Genomic DNA, 24,270 nt, shown 5'->3' with positions numbered 1-24,270 from the left:
CACGAGCGCCGGAAGTGGCGTCATAACCACTAAAGGAGCGGACGCTAGTTCCGCTCACGAGTCAGTCTTCCTTCGTCCACTTAGTCAGTCAGATCGCTAACGCTTAATTCCTTGCCGCATGCGCACGTGTTGGACACTTTTTCAAATTTTCTCCCATAAGAGATGATTCTCTTTACCTCTACCGTCCCTACGTTATTGTTGTTGAGTTGAATAAATATTACCAAACATTAATCCCATTGTCGTCCTATTTATTGGCCGTTGCAATAGAGAACCTAAAGTATGATTATAGAGAGTATATATCTGCATATTTAGAGTATCGAATATATATATCGATATTATCGAAAAAATATATCGATATATACACAACTGTTAAAACTACTTGAACTATATAGTTGATAAAAGCGAATTTTTTATTTTGTGAAAATATTTGGATTATTATAACTGTTGTTATAATTATATTGCTTATATAAATGGAGTATAAAAGGAAAAAGTATTACTATCCGAATAAAGAAAGTAACCTCAAAAAATGTAAATTATTTAATTTAGAAACCGGTATGACAGGATTTCTATGCACGTGTAATTTTCGTGAAAAAGATTGTGTACGAGATGCATATAAATTACTTAACGAATTTGCTGATGAAATTGATGAATTAAATAAAGATAAAGTAATTAAGATTGAAAAAAAAAATTAACTGTAATTGCTGCTAAAATGTTTTTCTATAAGCCATATATTTATTTTTTTAAGATAAAAATCTGTACAGAGGGAAGCTCTATAATAAATGAAATACAGTCTCCAGAGAATGATGAACAAAATAATAGTGATGAAGAAGATATATCGACTGCTTTGAGCAAAGAAATTAATCAATTAAAAGCAGAATCTGATAAACCAATCGCTTTAAGAAGATTTCAGGTAAAATTTTCTACAGAGAAACTAATTGGGTATTGTTCGTTATTCTAATTATTCTATTACTAGGTGGTAAATACTGGTGTAAAAAATGTAGTTTTTATTAAAACTACATTATCAAATCCCTTAGAATTAGTTAGTCATATAATCAAAGAATTAGACAGCACCAAAAAACAACGAAGTAGATTCTTGCTAAGACTTTTACCAATAGAAGCTGTATGCAAAGCATATATGAACGACATTAAATCGGTAGCAAGTGTGATATTTGAAAAATATTTTTCTCAAGAACCGAAAACATTTAGTATTGTATTTAAGTAAGTATTATTCAATTATAATCAAAATGCCTCCAATTGTTTTTAATATTGTTACAAATATAATAAAAAAAATATTGTTTTCAGTCGTCACAGTAACGACAGTATACATAGAGAAGAAATTATTAACGACTTAGCAGAAATAATCAAGAAAAAGAATCCAGGAAACAGAGCTAATTTAAAAAATCCAGAACTTGCTGTTGTAGTAGAAGTAATAAGAGGTCTATGTTTAATATCAATCGCACCTGATTATTATAAATATAGGAAGTATAATTTACTTGAAATTTGTGCTCGAAAGCAAAATGATACACATGTTAAGGTATATTATATATTTTAATAATTACGCACTAATATTAGTGGCTATTTATAAATAAATAATTTCTCAAGATCATTACATCATTATTGGAAATATTCCATTATTTTTATGTATAGGACTCAAATACAAAAAATTCAGATACAGACAAGAAAGAGACTGAAATATCAAATAAGTCTACTACTAATGTAGAAGATACAATAACGCAAGACAATGAAGATGATAATGTTACAAAGTCTGAAACATCAAATATAACTGAAGAAGTACAAGATGAAAAGTAACACCATATTTCTTATAATTTAAAAACAAAAAAAAGATTTTTTTAGTTAATTATAATAAAAAGTGAATTCTTGTAAAAAGTTCATTTCTTCTCTATATAAAATTTGTTTAATTCTCCAAATAGAATATAATACACGAATAGCATATTTACATTTGTATGCTATTATTGTTAACTTGTTAATATACGTATTGTACTATATGTATTCCTCATGTAATCTTACGAAATACTATACATTATTCTTACAAAACATAAATAGTACTTTACTATTACCTATTACAATAAATTTTTTATTTAATTTTATTTCATTTGTAATAATTATTGCTCTAGTACATATGTAATAACAATACATAGTTATTTTGTATAAAATAAAACATATTCATTTATTTTACGTATTAATATAAACTTCCAAGGACTCCAATCTTAAAAACACCGATTTTATTAAAACTACACAGTCATATGGGTCCATTAGAGAGTGAAGTGAAAATTCTGGTGGTTCAATTTAATGATTGAGTATTAGGTCTTACTTTGCATAGTTATGATTTTAATGAACCCGTACAACTATGGAGTTTTAAAAAAATTTTTATGTTGAAGGTATGAGATCCTTATAGTATCCATATAAAAAAAATTAAGTGTAAAATATAAGTATTTTATAAAACCTAAAAATTTATCAAGGTCCCATGGTGTAATGGTTAGCACTCTGGACTCTGAATCCAGCGATCCGAGTTCAAATCTCGGTGGGACCTGAGTATTATAATTTTTATTCATTTTCTTATTTTTTATATTAAGAAGAAAATAATTTTTGTATATATTAATAAAAACATATTTGTAATTTTATAACGATTAATTAAATTTTTATAAAAATAAGAATAAAAAAATTGGAAAAAATTTTATCGGTAAACATTGTATACGTATATTTTTTAGTTATATATAAGATTCAGCGCCATCAGCTGACCGTGCCGTTTTTATGAATTAAAATTATTATGTATATAACATAAAAGTGTGTTGGAGTACAGCTTCCATTTGTTTAGTGGCGGTTAAATTAGTGAGAAAATAAGATTTAAATGGGTGTGTACTGTTGTCAAAATCGAACAAATAATACAAATTGCATACATTTTTGTTTAAATCATATTTTGATTATATTCATATTTGAGATAATTAACTGAATTGTAAAAACGTAAGTATTTTCTTATTAAGATATAACCTCATAGTCACAAATTGTTAGCAACATTATTATAACAAATTTATCCATTACACAAAATTGGACATCGAAATGAGATTGTAAATCATAATATATACTTATTGTTACAGTGTATATGTGTGTGTGTGTGTGTATACAAGAAACAGAATAAATTCAAAATGAGTGCGCGTCTTTTAAAAGATCCTGCTACTGTTAGTAGTCGGATATTTGTTGGACATCTACAAACAGATGATATGACAAAACACGAATTAGAAGAACACTTTTCAAAATATGGAACTATTGTGGGATCACTTATTAATCGAGGATTTGGTTTTGTTCAATTTGAAGAAGAACAATCTGCTCAGAAAGCTATTCAAAATGAAAATGGAGCAATGTTTAAAGGCAGAAGAATTGGTAGAGAAAACATTTGTTCATCTATTATTCTTCTACATTTTAACACATTGTCTAAGTCTTGTTTTATAACTTGTTTTATACCTTGTTTTAAATCATCAAATTTATTTTTATAGATGTAAGACCTGCCAAGAAAGATTCACAATCTGGTAACAATAATACAGGAGGAGGAGGAGGAGGGGGAGGAGGAGGAGGAGGAAATAATAGCGGAGGAATAAATAATCCTGGAAGTATAGGTGGTTCTAGTATAGGTGCTGTTGGTAGTGGACCAGGAAAACCACTGGGTAGTAGTTCTAACAATCAATTCGGTAGCACAAACAATCATTTTAACAATGCAAATGACTCCTTCGGTAGTGGAAATTCGAGCTTTAGTAGTGGAAATCAAGGATTTAATAATTCAAATCAGAATCTTCCTAACGATAATCAATTTGTTGGTAATTTAAAAGGTAATAATTCTGTAACAAGTCCATTCATTGATGGAAATCAGAGCAGAGATAGTACAAATGATCAATTTGGGAATTTGAATCAACTTCGAGGGAATAATAATGATCAATTTAATAATAATAGTCAAAATAGAAACAGCAATCAGTTTGGTCCTGGTAATCAAAACAGAAGTGGAACTGAACCATTTGGTAGTGGTCCAGGTAATCAGAATAGAGGCAGTACTAATCTGTTTGGTCTTAATACAAATCAAAATAGGCCAGGCAACAACCAAAATCGGAATCAAAATATACCTGGTGGTAATCAAAATTCAGGCAGTGGAGGTGGAGGAGGGACTACTCCTGGTGGTGGTGGTGGTAGATTGCGAGGAACTAGAGGAGGAAAAAATAGAAACAAAAATAGAGATAATTCATCTGGGAATAATTTTAGAGATCGTAGTCCAATTAATAGAAGTAATCGTATAGATGATAAAACTGGTCGTGATTGGGATCATAAACCAAACGACAGATTACGTAGCAATGCTTTTGGAGGAAGAGACTCTTTTAATGATAGTAACTCTCGTTATGATGATTTCAAAGGTTCTGGCCCTCGGGATATGAACATTAACTTTGGGTAAAAATCTTTTGTAAAAATATCAATGCTAAAAGTAAAGTAACATTTTACATAAATATGTGTTTTTTAGAAACAGTTCAAGTTCAGATTATCCAACAATTGCAGCTGAAAAAAATGACTGTGAAATTATAGTAGTTAATAAAGCATTAACGTAAGTTGTTCATGTTTATTACTGATAAATGCTTTTTACATGTTTTATATAAACAGATTATATATGTTTATAGAGAATATGCAGAAGCTATCGAAATGCGTTTAAAAAAAGTAGGTTTAACTGTAGATCTATTATTTCCAAATGAAGATGTTCTTTTGTCTCGTGTTCTTGGAAATATAGCAAGTCGTGGTTGTTTGTATGCTGTAGTGGTAACACCTATTAATCAAGAACATCATTCTCTCACGCTTAACATCTTACATGGTTTACCTCAAGGTAACTAATTTTGTTTGTTTAATTCTTTAAACTCTATATACGTATATACATATTTAAATAATTTGAATTGGTTTATAGAGCACAGAAATATGCCTGTTGAAGATGCTATTAATTTAATATCAAGGGATTTTGCTAATTACAAAGCAGGAGGTCGTTCAGTTCCTCTTAATACACCTCTTACAATGGAACGTCATCCTGACGCCATTCAAGTTCTTTTAAATATGTTGGCAGATAATCGTCAATTGACTGTATTACAATATGACAGAGTTATAAAATACCTTGAAGTTAAAAGAGAAGAACAAGTACAAGTAGAATTGGGCGATGCAAAAGATTTACCAGCTACAACAACGTTGACAGTTAACGATCCAAAGCAAGCTGAGCTACAATCGAGAATACTTAATATTTTGAATAGTAATAAAAGCAACTCGTCAGCTCCAGTACCAAGTCCAGTTCCAGCGCCGACGCCAGCACCAGCTCCTGTCCCTCCGGCTAATTGGGGAACAGGTAAAAGTTATAGAATTACACTGATAAACTTACAATTCTATATATACACTACATATATTATTTGATACTCCAATAATTTTTGTAATATAAATATTATTGGTGTGATAGTATCAATAAATCAGGATAGTTCAACATTATTTCATATGTTAAATCAAATATCTAATAGATATCCCATCATTAGTTTTTGTTAGCAGCAAATATTAAAAAATTATGTTATTTATTTATTATCATTTTCTTCATTTTAATATTAACTTATTTGACGAACAGTTTTCTGTCAGATTTATATTGACACATTTAGTATAGTACACTGAAGCAGAGGCTTATTTTTAGTGCTAGTATTTAACAGTAAGACTGTTATATTAAGTTTTTTCTAATGATTATAAAGGAGTCTATTTCCTTTATTGTACTGCGGTACAAATCATATATATTGCATATAAGCTTTATGAAATTTTTGATATATTATGGAAGATAATTCCTACGTAGCATGCGTCGAAACTTATCTTCTTTTTATTCTGAAACCGCGTATACGGATTTTTGCTATGCATTTTCCGTTCTTTTTTTATTCGTGAATAAAACTTCTTTTGAGGAAGTTATTTACGTGCGCGTTCTTACGTACAATTACGATTGTTCTTAATCAGAACGAACGAACTTCGTACGCTTTGAAATAAATTTAGTGTAAAGTGGTGTTTTGTGAAATTGCGGCAAAGTGTGATCAAAGCGAACGAACTTCAAATTATATTTTGTCTGGGCTTGTACCCACCGACTTCATGAATACATCATGTTATGCCAGCAGCATCAACAAATGCCACATCAGCATCAACGACTTCAACAACTACTACGGGAGTTTCACCATCGCCACTATTAAATGATCCAACGGTTCAAAAGGCTCTTGACAGTTTGTTACAAGGCAATTTGCTCAAGAGCATTGGTGATCAACAACCACCATCCCCAGCAGTAGCAGCAGCACCAACACCAACACCTCTTTTTGCAGCTTTTCCTAATATTGGACGTTTCTAACTAGCATTACAGTAATTCATGAAACTTTTTTAATCACTCAAATGACTTCGTTCTTAATCACTCATTTTTTGCTACATTATTCAATGATAAATATTGCACACTTTATAAAAATCGTAGAAAATTACTATAAATAGCATTTTCTTATACTCAATACTGTATACTGTATACCTATATTTGAATTCTTTATAAAATGCTTTCTTCTTTAAATTCAATGGTATTAAAACCAGAATGCTTTGCATATTATAATATTTTTATTTTTATTTTCTCATTTTTTTTTGTATAAGTAATAGAATATTTAAAGTGTGTGCGTTTATCTAAATTACTCATGATCATGTTACTTTCAATCGTATGTATGAAATTTCTGTATACTATTCATCAATTTTATTTTGAATAGTGTACAGGAATTGAATATTTTATTGAATCTTTTTATTATACTCAAAGTTACATTTAATAGCAATTCATTATAATAGCAAATTTTTTATCTGTAAATGTCTCATTCTCTGATATAAATGATCAGAGATGATAGTATATATGTGTGTACTGCTACTTTATGATTTCGTTATGAACTTAATATAGAAAATATTATGATATAATATCCATAGCTCTTTAATTTAGCATGGACGTAATTTTAATTTTGTTTAATTACACATTATAACTGACATGCAATATAATAACATTATAAAAATTAATCGGCCTTTTTTATTGTTTTCTAGGAGTAGCAGTAATAATAAAATTTATTTGTTTTAATTCGAACAACAAATGTAAAAATATTCTTTATCAACGAGAAAACAATTAAACTAAAACAAAAAATGTAATGTGTAGAGTACTGTATACAATTAAAATTAATTTTTATAAGTATATACATCCATATATTCTTCGTTAATCTTTTGATTTGTATAATTTATAAAATTTTACATTATCATAATGAACTATTAAATATGCACTATTAAATATGAATTTCTAAACTATAGTAAACAAATATTTACATCTCATAAAAATAGTTTCATCTTATTTTTAAATATGAGAATATAATAATGCATTTTTTCCCTAATTTCTCTTCTTTTCTTTTCATATATTAATAATATAGATTTATTTCTTATATTAATAGGAATTAAATATACTTACCGAAAAGGTAAAGTATTGTTATAAACTATATAGTTACATGTACACATTAGTTTATAATTCTCTCGTATTGACACTGATTAATAAGTAAATAAATAAATAAATGTGTATATATACATATCAGATGCATACATACATATATATACATACACATAAATATATATATATATATATATATATATGTGTGTGTATATGTATACACATTTCTTCAAGTTGATGTAAAAAATAATGTGCATGAATTTAGTGTTCTCTAGCAAGATATGCATATAACTTAAATAAAAAATTTTTAGAAATATTTCATGTCTTTTTATTAAATATACTGCTTAATAAATAAACCCATGTATTATGGATCTAAAAAACAAAATATATGATAAATATTACAAGTGCATTTTTTATAACATCAAATAGCATTAATAATTTCCATATGTTTATAACTAAAGCAGTAGCAGAATAATTTAAGAAATAAATATTTGTTAATGCAAGAGAAAGCAACTTTATTAAAGCCAGTATATAAGAAGCTGCATAAGTAATAAAAGAAAAATAAAGCAGTTTTTACAAAGCATATAAATAAGCCATTAAATATAAACAAGCCAAGCAATGATTATTTTCTTTAAAGCAATTTAAATCACTTAAATTTACCTAAATAGTAGCTTCTGAGATATTGTTCTGCATGAATTATTTCTTCGCATGGTTGAGATACTTCATTATATAAAATATTAAGAACATTTTTTACTGCATCGATGTCATACATGTTCTTAAGAAGTCTTTGTTTAAAGGGTTTTAATTTTTCCACGAGTTGCTTATTTTTTGTAATTGAACCCACGTGATTGCTAAGTATTTCATTATAAGTGGGCCAATTGAATACACATGCAGAACATTGACAATCAAAAAAATAATCCTGCATTATTTTTTCTTTCCTTTCTGCACGTGACATATATGCATATGCAGGACCATAACTCGTGAAAACTTGATCTCCTGGTAAAATTGGTTGTAACGCACGAGTAATCATAGTCAGCCCTTCAAAATGTCTTAATGTATTTGGACTACATGAATGATTGTACAAACTATGTGTCACGTATAAACCTGATCCAGATTTAATTCCTGGCTCTTGTTGTACCTAATAAAAGTAAAAGAAAAGAAAAGAATAAGAAAGTGAAAAGAAAAACTTACTGAACTTACTAAAACTTACTGAAAAGCAATTTGAAGACATAATAACGCAAGCTCGAAACATAATACTACCACAAAATTTTAAATCAAATAATTCACTAATATCTTCCAAATGATCAATTTCATATTTTTTGCCAAAGAAATTAGTTCGTATAGCTAGAAGAATAGAAGTAAGAGCTGAAATACATGCAAATGCACTGATACCAATCAATGGTCTCGTTGTCATATTCGTTGCAAGACTTAGAGCAGATCGAGCACTGAAACTAGACAATACACCTTCATCTGTAAAACCTGCTGTTCTGCTATCTAAAAGTAAATAATTATATTTAACTATGTTATGCTAAATGTGTAACATATCAAATATAAAAAAATGATTAAACTACATACCAGGATTTGATTCAGCAATTTTCATATCCTCTTGTAATTCCTTTATCTTAGAGCCATTTTCTGTTACTACGATTAGCAGTCTAACAATTTTAATAATCATTTTTATCTTATCTTTATCAACGTTCAATAAACTTTGTAATAGTGCCAAAATTGGACATTCTGTCATATGAGCCATGTCCCAAGCTGTCTTCTTACATTCTTCTGAACAATATTGTGCTATTGGACAATTTGGACATGGTATTAAATTATAACATCTTGAGAGACATTGATGACAATGTGTATAAAACCTACAATATTAAAACAATTTAAAAATTAATTCGACTATTAAAATCGCTCATCATTACCTTTCTTCGTAGATAACGTGTGCATATGGTTTTTCAATTGTAATTATATCACCTGGACCAAACTTTTTGGTAGCTCTAAAGTGACGTCCAAATTCTTCAGAAAATACAATTTCGATACCATCGCTAGCAGCAGGACATTCCTTATTTTGACCATGAGTGAGTAATAAAGGACCTTCTTTCTCTAAATATCTTGGCTTTTTTGTTATACATTTAATCGGTAAATGGCTAACATTAAAAAATCTTTTTTCATGATTTTGATTATCAAGCAATAAATCTTTTCCATTTTTTTGATCATTAACATGCATAATATCTTTAGTCTCTGTTTTTGTAATGTCTTTTTTTTGACTCAAACAAATTTGATTTATAATTTCTTCAACGTTACTATCTTTATCCACAGTTATTTGTAAAGTTTTCTTAAGTTCATCGATTGCCCTAGCTCCTCTTTCCTTAAGTTTTTTTCTTTTATTTTCTGGATACTCACATAATAAAGCGGCATCGATATCTATCAAACATTCTTTATACATTTCTCTTCTAAACAAAGCTGCAGATCTATTTGCATATGCATATGCCATTAATTCTTTATCATTAGCATATGCAAGACTTTTAGTATAACTTTCTATAGCTTCAATATCATCGCCCATAACAAAATGTTGATTTCCTAAATTAACAAAAATATATTTGCACACACGCACATGCAGATAAATTAAATTTAAAAGATTTTTGTTTACCTTCTTCTCTATATTTAACTGAATCCTCTTTATTTTTTCTGTCAATATTTAACGGCGGTAATTGAGACTTCACCATATTTTGCAAAATATGTCCAACAAGTGCTTCACATTCCTTTTGTAAACCATATCCCACATGCGATACATTCTTTTGTTTAAGATTTAATATTAACTCTTTTGCTAGATCCATATTACAATTCTAAACTGTTATAAAAATAACAACTTTTTAGAGATAAAATTATGTATATATATATATATATATAGCAAAACTGTAAATAGTATTAAATTTATAATAAGTAAACAATATATATATGTATGTAAAATCTCTCTCTCATTTGAAGAATAAATTAATACAATTAAATATTAACAGTCGTTAGATTACTAATCAGTAACTTTTTTATTATCATTTTTCTATTAAAAAAACTTACTTGTAATAAATATATATTGTATTAGAAGTTCTGTACTCAAAGAATTACAGCCTATTGCATTGGCCAGAATAGTGCATGCACTAAGATTAAGACTATAAGGTGAGACTAAAATTACCTCTAGGAAAATGAGAGGGAACTAAAGACTGTGTAACTACACAATCAAAGCAAGTACATTCTTAGTGTAATTTAATCTATTAGAAAATTATTATGTAAATGCTATACTATATATTTTGTATGTATAATAAAAGACGCGATATTTTTTATTATAAGTACCACAATGAATGACCTACAGATAATAAAAAATATTTGTGATATTTTGCATATTTAAATATTAAAAATAGAAACAAAATTATTTCTAAGTATTTAAGCCATTTAAAGTTAGATCGAGATAAAATGAGATTGAAAATTTTTGTTAATTTATTAAAAAAAAGAATAAACAAATAAAATATATATCAATATTTTATTTAAAAACAAATTTATCAAAGTATTTGTTGTAAATTCTATATGGGAAATAGAAAATTTAGTATTTATATATATTGCAACATAAATGTAATGTACTAAGCACAAATACCTTGGCTATAATCCAAATTCATAGCAAGTATTTAAAACATCATCATTCTTTGTTTTTTATATTCACGTGTATTACTTATAAAGATTTTATATGTACTTAATAATGTCTAATTAATACTTAAATAAAAAAAAAAAATTATCTAATAGTGAAAATACTTATTTTTTAATTTATCTTATATATTTCCATTGGGGTTAAATTTCTTAAACCAAGATGAGAAACTAATATAATTATAGCATCAAAAATATTTAAAATATATATAAAAAGAAAAAATGCATATTCATAATATACTCATGTATTATTTTGTTCATATATTGAATAACAATAATTTAGGAAATTAGCAGCCAATTGTTTTAGCCAGAATAAAATGAATTTTATATGTCAAATGATTGTTGATACAAACTTGAGATCTATATATTAAATATAATAGTAAATAATTTAGTCGTCTTCCCTTTCTAAATTTATATGATTCCCAAACTTTGCGTATAACTGAGTCTTTAATTCGTTCATCAATGATTTCAATTCTTCGCATTTACTTTCCAAATTTGCTATCTCTGCTTTCTTTTTTTCTTTAGCATTTTCTAAACAATTCTGAAATTATAAACAATATTAATATATAATAATAAAATATACAGAGTATTCTATAATTCGTGGATACAAGCGAGCAAGAAATGATTTTACATGAAAATACAAACGTACTTGACAAATTTTTGAACTTATTTTTCTCTAAAACAAAGTCTTATATGAAAAAAATTGATTCTAAATTTTCGACTTAATCTTTCATGTAGAATCATTTGATACTCGCCTGTACCACCAATTACATGACACCCGGTATATATACGTGTTAAAATTATAATATTGTTTTCATGGATGGTCAACAACCTGTGTTTTTTCAGTATCTTGATGAACAAAAACTTCTCCGATATAATATGGTATCTTAACGTCGTCATCTGCGAGAGTTAATTCATCACAAGCATCTTCTAAATTTTTTAATTCATTCTATAAATATAAAAAAATAAGATAAAGCAAATAAATTCAATCAATTTAAAATCAAACTAAACAACGTATAACCAAATAAGGTTACGAATTAGCAGAACGATCTAAGAATAGATTATATTTTCTAATCACTTGTTTAAGTTTAAGTTCTTCTCTATAATCTTCCAATTTAGCATTATGTCTAGCAAATCTATTGATTTTTTGTTGATCATCGTAAGTAATATGAACATCAGAATCCTGAAAACGTAAAGGGCAGAAATTAACCTCTCTAATACCATAAGAAGATACCTTTAACAATTTACTTACTGGTTGAAATCCACCTTGTTCATTTTTTCCTCCAGCCATTGTTATTTATTTATTTATTTATATATTGATAAATTTTTATTAACTTATAAATTACGTATTTATTGTAAAAAAATTAATTTTGACAAATCGGAAACCGAATATTTTTCCTCTTCATGCATTCATGAAATTTTGTAATTCAGGCGCATGCGCTCTAAAACGTTACGCTAATACGCGTGCGCTTGTACCATTCATTTTTACAATAATAATTAATAAATATACGATAATAAACAATGATATATATATATATATATATATGTTGAATGAATTAATGATCATATCTGAAATTTCTAATATAAAAGATATATATCTCTAGTATGAAAAGAAAATTATTTATTACAAAAATACAATATTGATAAAATGACAGAATTTTTCATTCGCTAAGATGAAGATCTTTAGCTAACATATGAGCAGTAATATAGCTCATTTTATTTTTGTTTTTTAAATATGCATCAATCGCAGTCTGACGCATTTCTTCCCAGTTGTAAAGATCACGGAATATTGGACGAACAAATTTCAATCGTCCCAGATCGGTTGCAAATTTTAAAGCATCTGGTACTTTTGATGCCCAGCGACTTTTTATGCATAAACGCAACCAAAAAACTCTGAAAACATATATTATGTAGAAATATATGAATACAAAATATACTTCTATTATTTAACACAGAGCTTCTCAAACTTTTCCACTTGGTGAACCCCTTTACCCTAGCAAATATTTTCGCGACCCTGAGTATAGACTCTATATTATCTTCTTTTCCACTATAATAAACTCACAGACAATACTATACGTGTAGTATTGCTAAACTAGTTTTGAATTAATTTTCGATCGTTGCGCATCCAGAAATTTGTTAATTTTGCTCAAATTTTTCCGACTCCCACATGGGATCGCGATCAACACTTTGAAAAGTCCTGATTTAACACAAAATTTAATATGTACTTAATTTACCTTATTTCAGAATTCTTAATAGAATCAACATCATATACACTTTGCATAGTTTCAAGTTTTTTCACTGACAAAACAGTGGATGATGCATGTAAATCAGCTATAAATGTTTTCTTTTGCATTGGAGTAAAATCTTGTAAGTCTTTTATGTCAAAAGGTGCTGTACTATTTTCATCCCACTTAATCCATTTTTGTGCTAATTCAGTGCAAGCAGTAACTAAACTTTTATCATAATTTGGTATGATCGGTGGCATACCTGGTGTATTAAGCCACGCATTCCAATCCACTGAATCTAACAACTTAAATAAAAATATGCCATATGCCTTTAGTATTTTATTTTTATTTTTAATACAATGTGCAATAATATTTATTACCTCAGTTTTATCTGAAAAATATTGGTATAGATACTTCTTCCAGTCATCAGTAACTAAACTTTTATATTGGAAATTATGTAAATATGATCTTAGAAAAGGTTCAAATACATCTGGACCACCCAATAGTTGCTCTAAATAATATAAAAATGTATGACCTTTTTCATAAGGTATAATAGAAAATGTATCATCAGGATTAATTCCTACTAAGCTGGGAACTAACTTTGTTAACTGATTCGTTTTTCCAAATGATTCAATCTGTATAAAAAGAAATGTTATTTAATAAATAATACTCATCTTATATATATATATATATATTTAATACGTTTTTGGAACAAACATATATAAAGTAACATTTGATTTTACTAACAGATTCTTCCAAAGATTGAAGTTCAATTAATGCGCTAAATTCTCGGTATTTTTCACCAAACATCCTTCCATTTATCTTTCTCTCAACGAACATAGTGAAGCCTTCATTCAACCAAAAATGTTCAAAGTTTGCATTTGTTACTAAATTACCAGTCCAGCTATGTGAAATTTCATGAGCTACTACATTAGCTAGAGAACGGTCTCCAGCAAGAAGGGTTGGCGTTACAAATGTTAAACATGGATTTTCCATTCCACCTAATGGAAAGCTTGGAGGGAGGACTAACAAGTCATACACGCCTATCGAAAATAATATTATATAAAAATAATAAATAACTTAAAAAAAAAAAAGATAAATAAAATATATATATATATACGTATTTTTTAGAAAATAATATCATACCCCACACATAACGACCACATATATCTTCAGCAGTTTTTAGCATAGTCTCAGTTTGAGCGAACTCATACGCACTTTGCTCTATATATTCTTGCTCAGCCCAGACAGTAGTTCTAGGGCCGATCTTTTTAGATGCCAATACACCTACTGCAATAGCTATTAAGTATGATGGTATTGGAATAGATTGATAAAATGTATACACTTTTGTTTCTTCTGTCTCTTCTTGTCCTCTTAATAAAGCAGACATTAAAACCGTCATCTCCTTTGGTGCTGTTATCTAAACAGACAATTTACTGTATTCTTTAAATAGATTTTTATATTAGAATATATTAAATATCTATTTACCTGAGCAGAATAGGTGAATTTGACAGATGGTGTATCTTGACAAGGAACTATAGATCTAGCGTGTAAAGCCTTTAAAACACGATTAAATATATATATACATGTATAATAAAAAAAAAAGTAATTTATTTTTTTATAATAATTAAGATGAATAAAATATATTTACCTCGCATTGAGAAAATAAGTAAGGATGTTTTCCTCCAGCTGTTTGTTCTGGTGTCAACCATTGTAAAGCAGTCGCATTTGGTGCCGTTTCATAATTAATTTCAATTGTATATCTGAAGATGAAATGTTCATTTTATTAACAATACTATAAATAAAAAATATAATTATTACCTTTTATTATCTTCATCAAGTGAGGATACATGTTTTGGTAAGTAAATAACAAATCTAGAACCATATTCAATTTTGCTATCTATTTTATAACTCAGATTAACTTTATTATCAGCATTTTTAACTGATAATATATTAAGGTCACGATTATCCAAAATCTAAATATAGAATAATATTAAAATTATATTAATATGACATGAAAAAAGATGGATGAATAATAGCAAAACATAATAATTAGATTTCTTACCAATTCATTTGTATTATTAGTTTTAAGTACGCTTAGAATTGCTTTACCTGACAAAACTTTTTTTTCAAAATCAACATTCAACTCTAAATCAATATGAGTTATAACGGAAAAATCTGTAAATATTTAATTACGATAATAAATAATATAAATACTATAAATATATTATAATATATAATCAATAATATATATAATATACATTAGTATTTTACATTTTATACGAATTTTATAATGATAAATATGTACATGAAGCATATTTATTATAATATGCTATATAATTATTAATTAAATATGAATATAAATTACCTGGTCTAGCATATGAATTTGGATCATTTTTACTTAAGGCCATTGTATATATTTATATATAATCAATTATGAAAAATATTGTAACGGTTTTTAATAAATCACAATGACAACGTTAAAGTGAAGGATTCTTTTTAACTGACATGCGCAATGTGACATAAATCTGACAAATTTTAGTTCTCATCAAAGAATATAGAAGTACACAGAGCTCACAAGTCCCCTTTTTTATCTACCCAGTTTCATTTTAGTTACTACCGGAACCACCAGTGGGCGATAGTATGTAATTATCTGTCGATAAGTAGATTCCTACTACATCCTACGCGACAACTAGCGCCGCCATTATCACCACACATTCTATGGCCAAGTGAATCTAGCGCCGCCACTCAATCTCTGGCGGCGGAATTGAATACCAAAAAAAACCCTATGTACCTAAATAACCGTTGCTACTGGCTCTCTTCCTTCTCGACCACCGAAAGTTATTTTGTTATTACTCGTTCACTATCTGAGAGGCTTTATCAATTCTAAGAATTCTAAACTTCAGAGTTCTTTATTTTACAAATGAATATAATTTAATTTTCAGGATTATCAAACTAAAATTATTTATAATTGTTTAAAGAAAGAGGAGGAAGATATCGAAATATAAAATTTTATCGTTTTACATTTATTGAAGAATTATGACACCAATGAGTGACAGTAGTTCATTACCTAAAACAAAAAAGCCATCAGGTAAGAATAGTAATTTGACATTAATGTTTATGATCTTTTTATATTATTGTAAAAATATGTCATGAAAAATATGTTATTTTCATTATATTGTCTTTTGATATATGTCTATTATTTTTAACAGATAGTGCATTTAAACAACAACGTTTACCTGCTTGGCAACCCATTCTTACTGCTGGGACCGTTTTACCAACATTTTTTGTAATAGGAGTTGCATTTATACCGGTTGGAATTGGATTATTATACTTTTCTGATAAAGTTAAAGAACAAACGATAGATTATACCTATTGTAATTCTAACAGTACTGGTGGTAAAAGATGTATAGATGTAATCGCACAAAATCCAACAAAGCCTTGTTACTGTGAAATAGATTTTGTATTACCGACAGATTTCGATGGAGAAGTTTATATGTATTATGGCTTAACAAATTTCTATCAAAATCATCGTCGATATGTCAAGTCTAGAGATGATAATCAATTATTAGGAATATTATCCGATGAAGTATCTGGTGATTGTAAACCATTTGCATATGAAGTTAACGAAGATAATATTACCAAACCAATAGTTCCATGTGGAGCTATAGCAAACTCTCTCTTTAGCGATGAATTAACATTATATTCTACTAGAAATGGACAAGATGTACCATTATTGAAAACTGGCATAGCATGGCCTTCTGATAAAAATATCAAATTTAGAAATCCGGATGGTGATTTAGAAAAAATATTTTCTCCTGAAAGATTTGCTAAGCCAAAAAATTGGGCTAAACATATTTATGAGTTAGATCCAAATAATGCAAGTAATAATGGATTTCAAAATGAAGATCTTATTGTATGGATGAGAACTGCTGCTTTGCCAACATTTAGAAAATTATATCGAAGAGTCGATCACTCTGTAAAAGGTTTTACCGAAGGCTTACTTGCAGGAAATTATAAGCTTAAAGTTAAATATTGTATGTACATTTTTCTTATAAAGGAGAGAACATATTTTTATATAATATATATTTATATTTATTTATATATGTTATTTAGCATATTCAGTGTCTACTTTCGATGGTACCAAAAGAATGATCCTAAGCACAACGTCGCTTTTGGGTGGAAAAAATCCGTTCCTTGGTATTGCATACATAGTTGTTGGATGCATTTGTTTAGTACTTGGCATAGCATTATCGATCATACATATAAAATATTCCAAGAGGTAAGAATTGTTATAATACAAATCAATTAGAAATCAGCGTTCATTTGTTATAAAATGAAAGCATTTAAAAATTCATTTTATAAATATAAAAATAATAGTAGTATTCTATTATCTATTGAACAGTCGATATTTTTAGAAAATAAAAAAAATGTACAATTGTGATTGACAATGAATCATTATATAATGTTATACAGCAAACTAATGTAAAGATGGCAACAAGAAAATATGTTTAAGGCACCATAATTGTTCTTGTAAGTGTTTGTAAAGTTGTGGTTTGTTTGTCCTGTGCTATTTGTATTATTTGTTCAGTTTGAATGTCTTGTGAAATTATTTTTTGTTATATTTTATTGTTTTAGGAGCATGCAATTTATTATATAACAAAAATGCATGTAATTGTTGAATATTATTTAATATTTTAGCTTGTTATTATGCAAGTATATATTTTATTTCATTTTACATTTAAATGTAGTTGAAACATAATTTATGTCATGCATTATAACATGTTGGTAAAAAAACTCTATTATTTAAAAATTGAGACAACAGTTAAGTTTTCTTTTGTTTTAATTTTTTATTTATTAATAAGTATGTGTATAGAATATTTTAGGGATATTTTTATTATATTACTTTAAGTATATTGTTTTATAAACTGTTATAAACATGATTTTTTATTGTTTTTTATGCATCGTGTATGCATTTGTTTAAATGATATTTTAGACCAATGTTTTTAGTATAAGTGTATAAATAATATAATATTTGTCGTACAATTCTTTTTTTTTAGCACAACTGAGATGATTGATGTGAATCCAACTACCGAATATCAATAAGAGTTAACTGGATTTAAACAGAATATTTATTGAATTTTGTTGGACTAACTACCTCTATAGTAACATATAGACATACAATTTTATCATATCTGGTCTTATGCAGTCAAAAAAAATAAATATTAAAATTTTAAAATAATAATAATAATAATTAAAAAAAAGATTGATTTTTATAAAAGGTACAATATTACAAGTTGCTTTACATTAGTAACAACGAAAAGCTATAATTAACGACAAGAGATTTTTGTGTATATCAAATATAACAAAAAATAGTTATTTTGTATTATATATGTTATAAATTTTAGAGATTTATATAGAGTGTTTTATACCAAATACTATATCAGAATGAATTTCTTAGTGTTATTATTTATTTTGATGTAATATTTTATTTTTAAGTTCTTCATATTTAAGTAATACATACTTGTATCATTTTTGTCAGTATTGCAAGTAAATAATACTAAAATATAAATATTTAAACGATGTTCTACATATAACTCTGAGTAAAAAATAATATAAAATATAAGTAACAGAGAGATTTTATCCAAAGAACATAGATTTTAGAAGTAAATTTTTGTCCTTTTGATTTAAGATCTTATTCTAATTCATAATAGTCTTGAAAAATTAATCAAATTAACAATGATGTAATTTTTCGATATCCACACATAATTCCCAAAATTAATCAGTAGCATAAATTCTTATTATAAGCATTATCTCAACTTGTACAATTTCAAATATTAAGAAAAATAGTATGTGCCTTATCTCTGGAAGAAATATTGGATTTAGCATCTTATTTATGTTTTTGAATTTAAACAAAGATGCAATTACTACTACTATTCTAAATAAACGAATCTGGTAATTATTAAAACTATGTCTTTACTATCATTATAATAAATTCACAGTTTCTGCTTTAATATACTAATGTAGGTATAAAAAATATAAGCATTAATAAATTTTTTAAATGTAAATATTATTATTTCCTTGTATATAAATCCTAAATGTTCCTCAGTAATTGCATATATTTATAAGGCAGTTGAAAATAATAAGAACACAAGTCAAATATTGGCGCCATTTGTCATAGTGTTAGGTTATGTAAAGTAAACTGACGAGTAAATCAACTGTTCCAAATATAACAAATCTTCTTCCTTGTAACGTGAAAAATTTAATTAACTAACAAAAGAAAATAAAAGTAAGTATTTCAGTGCAAGTTCTTTAAGGTATGTAAAAAAAGGCAAAAATTATTCAACATAATTTTAAATTAAATATATGTCGTCATTTAAATTAGAAATTATATGATTATAAAATTATTAAATTCATTTAATATCATTCATATTATTTTTATTAAATAGATGAACACAATTGCACGAATTGGTATTCGTACATTGTGTAGACAATCTACAAGCTATAGCACATTACCTCCAGAAGTTGTTATATTCACTGATAAAAATATGATTATTTGTTGGCATCCAAATCAAGGTTTTCCTTATGAATACTCAAAGCCTATTATAGAAGAAGTACAAGCTGCACCAAATACGGTATTAAAAATTGGTGAAAAAGATATTTCAGCAATCTTTAAACAAAAGAAACAGGATGATGTCATAACAGAATTAGCCAAATTAACCTTCACTACTAAGCATAGATGGTATCCTCGAAGCAGAGATAAAAAGGCAAAAAAAACTGAACCCGATAGACCGTACTTGTAAAATATGTCATGTATGTATATTATTGAATTTACATTTATTACAAGAAAATAAAAGTATATACTATTATCTTTAAATGTATTTTTGTTATTTTGAATATTGCACATTATCTTTTATAATAAAACCAATATGTTCAAACTTTCTAAAAACTATCAGTCAATATTTAAATTATATCTTACATAATTGTATAAATTTTTTACCTTAATTTCATTTACATTCATTTGTACACAGTCTTATAAGTGGATAAATTATTTACAGTTATTATAACTTCTCGATACACTTCTACTAAATAATTTTGTCTAAGTATTTACATATTTTGTTCTCTTATTTTGTCATTTACAAATGTTCAGGAAAGAGTTGCCTTTCACCTTCGTGCAATAAAATTTGTAATGCTTTATATAACAAATATCTTCCAAATCTACATTTATCTCTTTGACTCCACGTAGCTATAATACCATAATATTCACCACTTTTACAATTAGTTAAATGTTCAATGCCTAACGTGTCTATCATTATTGCTTCTCGCGTATATGCTTCTACTGGAATTGTATTTTGAAATACATGCAAACAAATAACACCATAGCCATCGTTCCATATATCTAATATATACTTAATTTTTGTATTTACTAAATATTGCTCTTTTGAGACCCACATGTTAAAAGCGTCATAAAGATGAGCATAAGGTCTAGATCGTTTACCTTTTCCAACATAAAATATAGAAGAAAGAAAAGTCATCCAAACCTCTGATTGAGTAAGTTGCAACGCACGATGTGGTAAGTCTTTAGTTACGCGTGGATCCAATAAAAGATAATTAAAAGATGTTTTAGCTGTTCCTTCACGCCATCTACGAGATGGATCTGGTGAAACGAATTCTTTAAATACATCGTTTTCAATTGTCCCATATAAATTCAAATCATTTATCCATTCTCCAAATGCTAACCACGGTTTCATTTGATTTGATCGATCAGATATATTTCTTAAAGGAGACAAATTTGTACTTAATTGTTTATTTTGTATATTAACAAGACGTTTTAAATATAAATGTCTTGTCGTATTAGTAATTGGTCCAGGCTTATCACCTAATTTAGTCAATTTTTGTCTAAGAGTATAATTATCGATCATAAGTAATTCGGATGGAAAATTAGATTGTCCAGAGGAATCTTTAAAAAAATAAACAAAGATATTAAATAATAGCTTTTTTAAAAACGCATCTATTAAGGATTTCATTTTTGTATTAACTAATTATAATTTTAAATATTAATAACATACTTGTTTTATTCTGGCAGAAACTAGACTCGTTTTTCTCGTTATCTTCTTGAATGCTGAAATTTCAATCATAAGAATTGTAATAAAAATGTAAGGTATAAAAAGTTATTATGTGTTCTTACCTAGCAGGAGTAATACATTTTCGTCGTTCTACTAAAATTACTCCTTCTTCTCGATCTTCATATTTATATTCTTCCTGCACACTTACGTATGAAATAGAAGATCTAAAATATAATTATATAGTTGTATATATATTATGTATTTAACTATTATTTCCTGTTGATATAATTTATATAAAAATTTTTCTATAAACTTTTACACTATACAAAATACTGACCTTGATACTGAAAAATTTCGTTCTGATGCATTACATGCGTCCACTTGATTATTTTGTAAATTACTTATTTCTGTAATATTTAATAAATTTTGTTCGTCAACATTTACTGTTTTTTTCATATCTTTGTCAATTTTAGGAATACAATGATATGTCATTGTTTTTTTTAATTTCGTTAATTTAACTAATGATTGCTTATTGCTACATATCTCATAGAGATCATTATTATGTTCATGTTTATTATTATTGTTAATATTATTTATGTTTTCTAAATTTGTTAAAGATATTGCTGGATCATCAGATTCAGTTAAATTAGGAGAAGTGTCGTCATAAGATAAAATAATATTTTCGTCATATTTGCTTTCATGTAATTTCACAGCTAATCGTTTATCAACATATGTTTCATTAATTCTTGATTCAGGGTAACATGAATCATCTGGCGATAACGATAATGTTGAAGTATTGCTTGAAAAATGATTATATGTTTCATTTGAATTTTCTAATGCAAAATTGTTTTTTATAATTCTATTTCCCATATATTTTTTTAAATCCTTATAAGAAATTTGTTCACGCCTTTGCTTTCTCCTTGGCGTAGATTGAATCATTTCTTTTTTTTGCTGATTATATTCGTTAGGAGCTGGTGATTTATAATATTTACTTGAACATGGGGTAACGATAGATTTAGCGTGTTTGTTTTTAGGATTATTCGACGGAGAACTGCTTTTAACATTCGATGTTTTTATTATGTTTTGTTTTTTTCTCGTATTTATCGGAGTATAAAAATTCGGCGAAGTAGTAATGATTGAATTGTCTAGAATATTTTTTTGTTTAAATTTTGATGAGAAATATTTTTTCTTTGGTTTTATAGAATTAAGATTAGAGCTAGTTTTTTGACTTGATGATAATAATGGTAAAATACAACTTTTTTTAGGAATGTTTTGTTTTTCATGATTCACATGGGCAAAGGTTGCTTCGCTAACGGTTGAATCGCTTGTAAGCGTCGAAGAGAGAGAATTAATAATTTCGCTAATGAGAAATTTCTCCTTTTTAACGTTTTCATTAATGCTGAGTTTTTCAAATTTAATTTCTAAATCACTTTCCTTTAAATCTTGTTTAGATGCCAAAGACGATATGGTTGAAATCATATAGGAGTCACATATACCACTAGATGTTTCTTCATTACAATATCTCAAAATCATTTTACTTGAGTTATTATTATAATTCTTATCTGACGATACATTTTTTGGTATGATGTATTCAGCTATAGTGTTACCGTTATTCAAGACAATTTTATCTAAAATAAAATATATATAAAGTTAATAATAAAATTTTGAAACGCCTTGAATAAATAAAAATTGTGGACAACCATTATATGTAACAATATATTCCAACTTACCCAATGACATTTTATATTTTGGTTTGTCATCTTCGCCTACACTATAGCCGCAATAGTTTCCAAGAAGCGTAATAATTTTATAATACTTTCCATCAAATGCATAATGAAATGGACTTCGACCTTCATCATCTAATTGCAAAGGATCACCTCCATTTGCTAAAAGTAACTCTAAAATGCGAATTCTACCCCAAGCAGCAGCAACATGGACAGGTGTTAATCCATCGACAGATCTATAATAATATAATAATAAATATGAGAATTCCATATTTAGTTTTATTTAAATTAAGTTATACTAATTGATTGAGATGCTTACTTAACATTAGGATTTCCACCATGTCGTAAAAATAATTTCGTTACTTCTTCTGCAAAAATTTCGGAATCATTACCGATTACTAAATGAAAAGGTGTAATGCCATGTGTCGGAATTAAAACATTAGGATCTGCCTCTTTATTTAAAATAAGAGTTGTCACTTGTCTGTTATAAATCAAATATATAATTGTTAAATTAAAAAAAAAAAAAATTGTCCTTTGTACATCAACATATTTATGTTCACAATACTTCACTTTATATTTGTATCCTCTAGACCATCGCAAAGCGAAGAAGCCAAAAAAAGTTCCCCTTTATTTTTTGGTGTTGTTAACATTTTTATTTGAAAAATATTATATTTCCTTAAAAAGAAATGACATTTAGAACAATATAAATAGTAATAACTTTTAAACTTCAACAGTAGTCAAACAAAGTACGTGATTGGCGCTTAAATTAAAAATAACTTACCTCAAGTATTGTAGGTACTACCAATGGCTTAGCAGGGTTGTTAACAGCGCTTCTAGTGTTTATTATTTCAATTAATTATCTGTCAAAAAATTACCGACAGTGAATAAGAAGTGTTTAAAAGACAAGAAAATTAAAGGAAAATATTGTGATAATTAGTTTCTCTTGCTAATTGATAATAAAAAATAATAAAAATAATATAATCAATAATCTAATGATCTCTCTAAATTTGGTTACTCCTTTAATAACCATATATATATATAGAAATATATAATAAAATAAAAGTCATTTT

The 24,270-nt window shown here is 27.1% G+C and overlaps 8 protein-coding genes and 1 non-coding gene across 16 annotated transcripts; 5 read left to right on the top strand and 4 right to left on the bottom strand.

Annotated features, from left to right (window-relative positions):
• Positions 1 to 32: 32 nt before the first annotated feature.
• Positions 33 to 2,055, top strand: LOC122520582 (THUMP domain-containing protein 1 homolog). The gene is made up of 5 exons (XM_043640683.1): positions 33 to 665; positions 746 to 910; positions 974 to 1,218; positions 1,303 to 1,534; positions 1,648 to 2,055. The coding sequence occupies exons 1-5, from the start codon at positions 471 to 473 to the stop codon at positions 1,807 to 1,809; spliced, it is 999 nt and encodes a 332-aa protein (XP_043496618.1). The 5' UTR covers positions 33 to 470; the 3' UTR covers positions 1,810 to 2,055.
• Positions 2,056 to 2,479: 424 nt separating this feature from the next.
• On the top strand, positions 2,480 to 2,551 carry Trnaq-cug. Its single transcript has one exon. It is a non-coding gene; the product is annotated as a tRNA-Gln (tRNA).
• A 248-nt stretch (positions 2,552 to 2,799) lies between these two features.
• LOC122521238 (putative uncharacterized protein DDB_G0282133) lies at positions 2,800 to 7,006 on the top strand. 3 transcript variants are annotated; one of them, XM_043641791.1, is made up of 7 exons: positions 2,800 to 2,982; positions 3,117 to 3,399; positions 3,513 to 4,449; positions 4,526 to 4,600; positions 4,674 to 4,873; positions 4,952 to 5,377; positions 6,168 to 7,006. In XM_043641791.1, exons 2-7 carry the CDS (start codon positions 3,165 to 3,167, stop codon positions 6,392 to 6,394), a joined length of 2,100 nt encoding a protein of 699 aa, XP_043497726.1. In that variant the 5' UTR covers positions 2,800 to 2,982; positions 3,117 to 3,164; the 3' UTR covers positions 6,395 to 7,006. The 3 variants fall into 3 exon arrangements, with proteins under 3 accessions (XP_043497726.1, XP_043497725.1, XP_043497724.1); XM_043641790.1 differs by having other exon boundaries at positions 4,520 to 4,600; positions 6,171 to 7,006; XM_043641789.1 differs by having other exon boundaries at positions 4,520 to 4,600.
• Positions 7,007 to 7,807: 801 nt separating this feature from the next.
• LOC122521239 (SET and MYND domain-containing protein 4-like) lies at positions 7,808 to 10,420 on the bottom strand. Of its 2 annotated transcripts, XM_043641793.1 has the most exons (6): positions 10,143 to 10,420; positions 9,415 to 10,072; positions 9,071 to 9,357; positions 8,706 to 8,989; positions 8,156 to 8,633; positions 7,808 to 7,867 (listed from the first exon to the last, which is right to left on the bottom strand). In XM_043641793.1, exons 1-6 carry the CDS (start codon positions 10,327 to 10,329, stop codon positions 7,860 to 7,862), a joined length of 1,902 nt encoding a protein of 633 aa, XP_043497728.1. In that variant the 5' UTR covers positions 10,330 to 10,420; the 3' UTR covers positions 7,808 to 7,859. The 2 variants fall into 2 exon arrangements, with proteins under 2 accessions (XP_043497728.1, XP_043497727.1); XM_043641792.1 differs by lacking the exon at positions 7,808 to 7,867 and having other exon boundaries at positions 7,986 to 8,633.
• A 994-nt stretch (positions 10,421 to 11,414) lies between these two features.
• Positions 11,415 to 12,627, bottom strand: LOC122521237 (probable prefoldin subunit 4). Its single transcript, XM_043641788.1, has 4 exons — positions 12,438 to 12,627; positions 12,264 to 12,368; positions 12,018 to 12,134; positions 11,415 to 11,726 (listed from the first exon to the last, which is right to left on the bottom strand). Exons 1-4 carry the CDS (start codon positions 12,474 to 12,476, stop codon positions 11,574 to 11,576), a joined length of 414 nt encoding a protein of 137 aa, XP_043497723.1. The 5' UTR covers positions 12,477 to 12,627; the 3' UTR covers positions 11,415 to 11,573.
• Positions 12,628 to 12,784: 157 nt separating this feature from the next.
• LOC122521236 (leukotriene A-4 hydrolase) lies at positions 12,785 to 15,946 on the bottom strand. Its single transcript, XM_043641787.1, has 10 exons — positions 15,779 to 15,946; positions 15,476 to 15,588; positions 15,232 to 15,386; positions 15,062 to 15,173; positions 14,899 to 14,967; positions 14,557 to 14,830; positions 14,158 to 14,453; positions 13,791 to 14,045; positions 13,420 to 13,715; positions 12,785 to 13,078 (listed from the first exon to the last, which is right to left on the bottom strand). The coding sequence occupies exons 1-10, from the start codon at positions 15,819 to 15,821 to the stop codon at positions 12,847 to 12,849; spliced, it is 1,845 nt and encodes a 614-aa protein (XP_043497722.1). The 5' UTR covers positions 15,822 to 15,946; the 3' UTR covers positions 12,785 to 12,846.
• Positions 15,947 to 16,207: 261 nt separating this feature from the next.
• Positions 16,208 to 19,474, top strand: LOC122521232 (cell cycle control protein 50A). 3 transcript variants are annotated; one of them, XM_043641778.1, is made up of 5 exons: positions 16,209 to 16,501; positions 16,623 to 17,447; positions 17,527 to 17,692; positions 17,887 to 17,943; positions 18,471 to 19,474. In XM_043641778.1, exons 1-4 carry the CDS (start codon positions 16,450 to 16,452, stop codon positions 17,897 to 17,899), a joined length of 1,056 nt encoding a protein of 351 aa, XP_043497713.1. In that variant the 5' UTR covers positions 16,209 to 16,449; the 3' UTR covers positions 17,900 to 17,943; positions 18,471 to 19,474. The 3 variants fall into 3 exon arrangements, with proteins under 3 accessions (XP_043497712.1, XP_043497714.1, XP_043497713.1); XM_043641777.1 differs by lacking the exon at positions 17,887 to 17,943 and having other exon boundaries at positions 16,208 to 16,501; XM_043641779.1 differs by lacking the exon at positions 18,471 to 19,474 and having other exon boundaries at positions 16,208 to 16,501; positions 17,829 to 17,933.
• A 122-nt stretch (positions 19,475 to 19,596) lies between these two features.
• On the top strand, positions 19,597 to 20,279 carry LOC122521235 (39S ribosomal protein L42, mitochondrial). Of its 2 annotated transcripts, none has more exons than XM_043641785.1 (2): positions 19,597 to 19,699; positions 19,860 to 20,279. In XM_043641785.1, the coding sequence occupies exon 2, from the start codon at positions 19,860 to 19,862 to the stop codon at positions 20,211 to 20,213; it is 354 nt and encodes a 117-aa protein (XP_043497720.1). In that variant the 5' UTR covers positions 19,597 to 19,699; the 3' UTR covers positions 20,214 to 20,279. The 2 variants fall into 2 exon arrangements, with proteins under 2 accessions (XP_043497720.1, XP_043497719.1); XM_043641784.1 differs by having other exon boundaries at positions 19,619 to 19,727.
• A 10-nt stretch (positions 20,280 to 20,289) lies between these two features.
• On the bottom strand, positions 20,290 to 24,130 carry LOC122521229 (spindle assembly checkpoint component MAD1-like). Of its 2 annotated transcripts, XM_043641772.1 has the most exons (8): positions 23,982 to 24,130; positions 23,771 to 23,875; positions 23,520 to 23,681; positions 23,207 to 23,436; positions 21,814 to 23,104; positions 21,599 to 21,700; positions 21,480 to 21,532; positions 20,290 to 21,370 (listed from the first exon to the last, which is right to left on the bottom strand). In XM_043641772.1, the coding sequence occupies exons 2-8, from the start codon at positions 23,848 to 23,850 to the stop codon at positions 20,547 to 20,549; spliced, it is 2,742 nt and encodes a 913-aa protein (XP_043497707.1). In that variant the 5' UTR covers positions 23,851 to 23,875; positions 23,982 to 24,130; the 3' UTR covers positions 20,290 to 20,546. The 2 variants fall into 2 exon arrangements, with proteins under 2 accessions (XP_043497707.1, XP_043497706.1); XM_043641771.1 differs by lacking the exon at positions 23,982 to 24,130 and having other exon boundaries at positions 23,771 to 23,947.
• Positions 24,131 to 24,270: the final 140 nt, after the last annotated feature.

This window comes from Polistes fuscatus, unplaced genomic scaffold (assembly GCF_010416935.1).
Source record: "Polistes fuscatus isolate 324 unplaced genomic scaffold, CU_Pfus_HIC Scaffold4, whole genome shotgun sequence".
NCBI classification, from domain to species: Eukaryota; Metazoa; Arthropoda; class Insecta; order Hymenoptera; family Vespidae; genus Polistes; species Polistes fuscatus.
Note: the sequence above shows the minus strand (reverse complement) of the source record. Positions and strands in the feature narration are given on the sequence as shown.

What these genes read in the sequence shown, in the direction of transcription:
- LOC122520582 (XM_043640683.1), top strand. Translation starts at nt 471, where the DNA reads ATGGAGTATAAAAGGAAAAAGTATTACTATCCGAATAAAGAAAGTAAC. An exon ending in TCGCTTTAAGAAGATTTCAG is followed by an intron (nt 911 to 973) that starts GTAAAATTTTCT and finishes TTCTATTACTAG; the next exon opens with GTGGTAAATACTGGTGTAAA. An exon ending in AAAATGATACACATGTTAAG is followed by an intron (nt 1,535 to 1,647) that starts GTATATTATATA and finishes TTTTATGTATAG; the next exon opens with GACTCAAATACAAAAAATTC.
- LOC122521238 (XM_043641789.1), top strand. Translation starts at nt 3,165, where the DNA reads ATGAGTGCGCGTCTTTTAAAAGATCCTGCTACTGTTAGTAGTCGGATA. An exon ending in GTAGTTAATAAAGCATTAAC is followed by an intron (nt 4,601 to 4,673) that starts GTAAGTTGTTCA and finishes ATATGTTTATAG; the next exon opens with AGAATATGCAGAAGCTATCG. An exon ending in TCCGGCTAATTGGGGAACAG is followed by an intron (nt 5,378 to 6,167) that starts GTAAAAGTTATA and finishes ATGTTATGCCAG; the next exon opens with CAGCATCAACAAATGCCACA.
- LOC122521239 (XM_043641792.1), bottom strand. Translation starts at nt 10,329, where the DNA reads ATGGATCTAGCAAAAGAGTTAATATTAAATCTTAAACAAAAGAATGTA. An exon ending in AGTTAAATATAGAGAAGAAG is followed by an intron (nt 10,073 to 10,142) that starts GTAAACAAAAAT and finishes TTGTTAATTTAG; the next exon opens with GAAATCAACATTTTGTTATG. An exon ending in CACGTTATCTACGAAGAAAG is followed by an intron (nt 9,358 to 9,414) that starts GTAATGATGAGC and finishes TTAATATTGTAG; the next exon opens with GTTTTATACACATTGTCATC.
- LOC122521237 (XM_043641788.1), bottom strand. Translation starts at nt 12,476, where the DNA reads ATGGCTGGAGGAAAAAATGAACAAGGTGGATTTCAACCA. An exon ending in AACAAGGTGGATTTCAACCA is followed by an intron (nt 12,369 to 12,437) that starts GTAAGTAAATTG and finishes TTACGTTTTCAG; the next exon opens with GATTCTGATGTTCATATTAC. An exon ending in AAGAACTTAAACTTAAACAA is followed by an intron (nt 12,135 to 12,263) that starts GTGATTAGAAAA and finishes TTATATTTATAG; the next exon opens with AATGAATTAAAAAATTTAGA.
- LOC122521236 (XM_043641787.1), bottom strand. Translation starts at nt 15,821, where the DNA reads ATGGCCTTAAGTAAAAATGATCCAAATTCATATGCTAGACCAG. An exon ending in ACTTATTTTCTCAATGCGAG is followed by an intron (nt 14,968 to 15,061) that starts GTAAATATATTT and finishes CGTGTTTTAAAG; the next exon opens with GCTTTACACGCTAGATCTAT. An exon ending in ATTTTTCAGATAAAACTGAG is followed by an intron (nt 13,716 to 13,790) that starts GTAATAAATATT and finishes TTTTTATTTAAG; the next exon opens with TTGTTAGATTCAGTGGATTG.
- LOC122521232 (XM_043641777.1), top strand. Translation starts at nt 16,450, where the DNA reads ATGACACCAATGAGTGACAGTAGTTCATTACCTAAAACAAAAAAGCCA. An exon ending in TAAGCTTAAAGTTAAATATT is followed by an intron (nt 17,448 to 17,526) that starts GTATGTACATTT and finishes TATGTTATTTAG; the next exon opens with CATATTCAGTGTCTACTTTC. An exon ending in CATATAAAATATTCCAAGAG is followed by an intron (nt 17,693 to 18,470) that starts GTAAGAATTGTT and finishes CTTTTTTTTTAG; the next exon opens with CACAACTGAGATGATTGATG.
- LOC122521235 (XM_043641785.1), top strand. Translation starts at nt 19,860, where the DNA reads ATGAACACAATTGCACGAATTGGTATTCGTACATTGTGTAGACAATCT.
- LOC122521229 (XM_043641772.1), bottom strand. Translation starts at nt 23,850, where the DNA reads ATGTTAACAACACCAAAAAATAAAGGGGAACTTTTTTTGGCTTCTTCG. An exon ending in AAAATATAAAATGTCATTGG is followed by an intron (nt 23,105 to 23,206) that starts GTAAGTTGGAAT and finishes ATTTTATTTTAG; the next exon opens with ATAAAATTGTCTTGAATAAC. An exon ending in TTTCTGCCAGAATAAAACAA is followed by an intron (nt 21,371 to 21,479) that starts GTATGTTATTAA and finishes ATTTTTTTAAAG; the next exon opens with ATTCCTCTGGACAATCTAAT.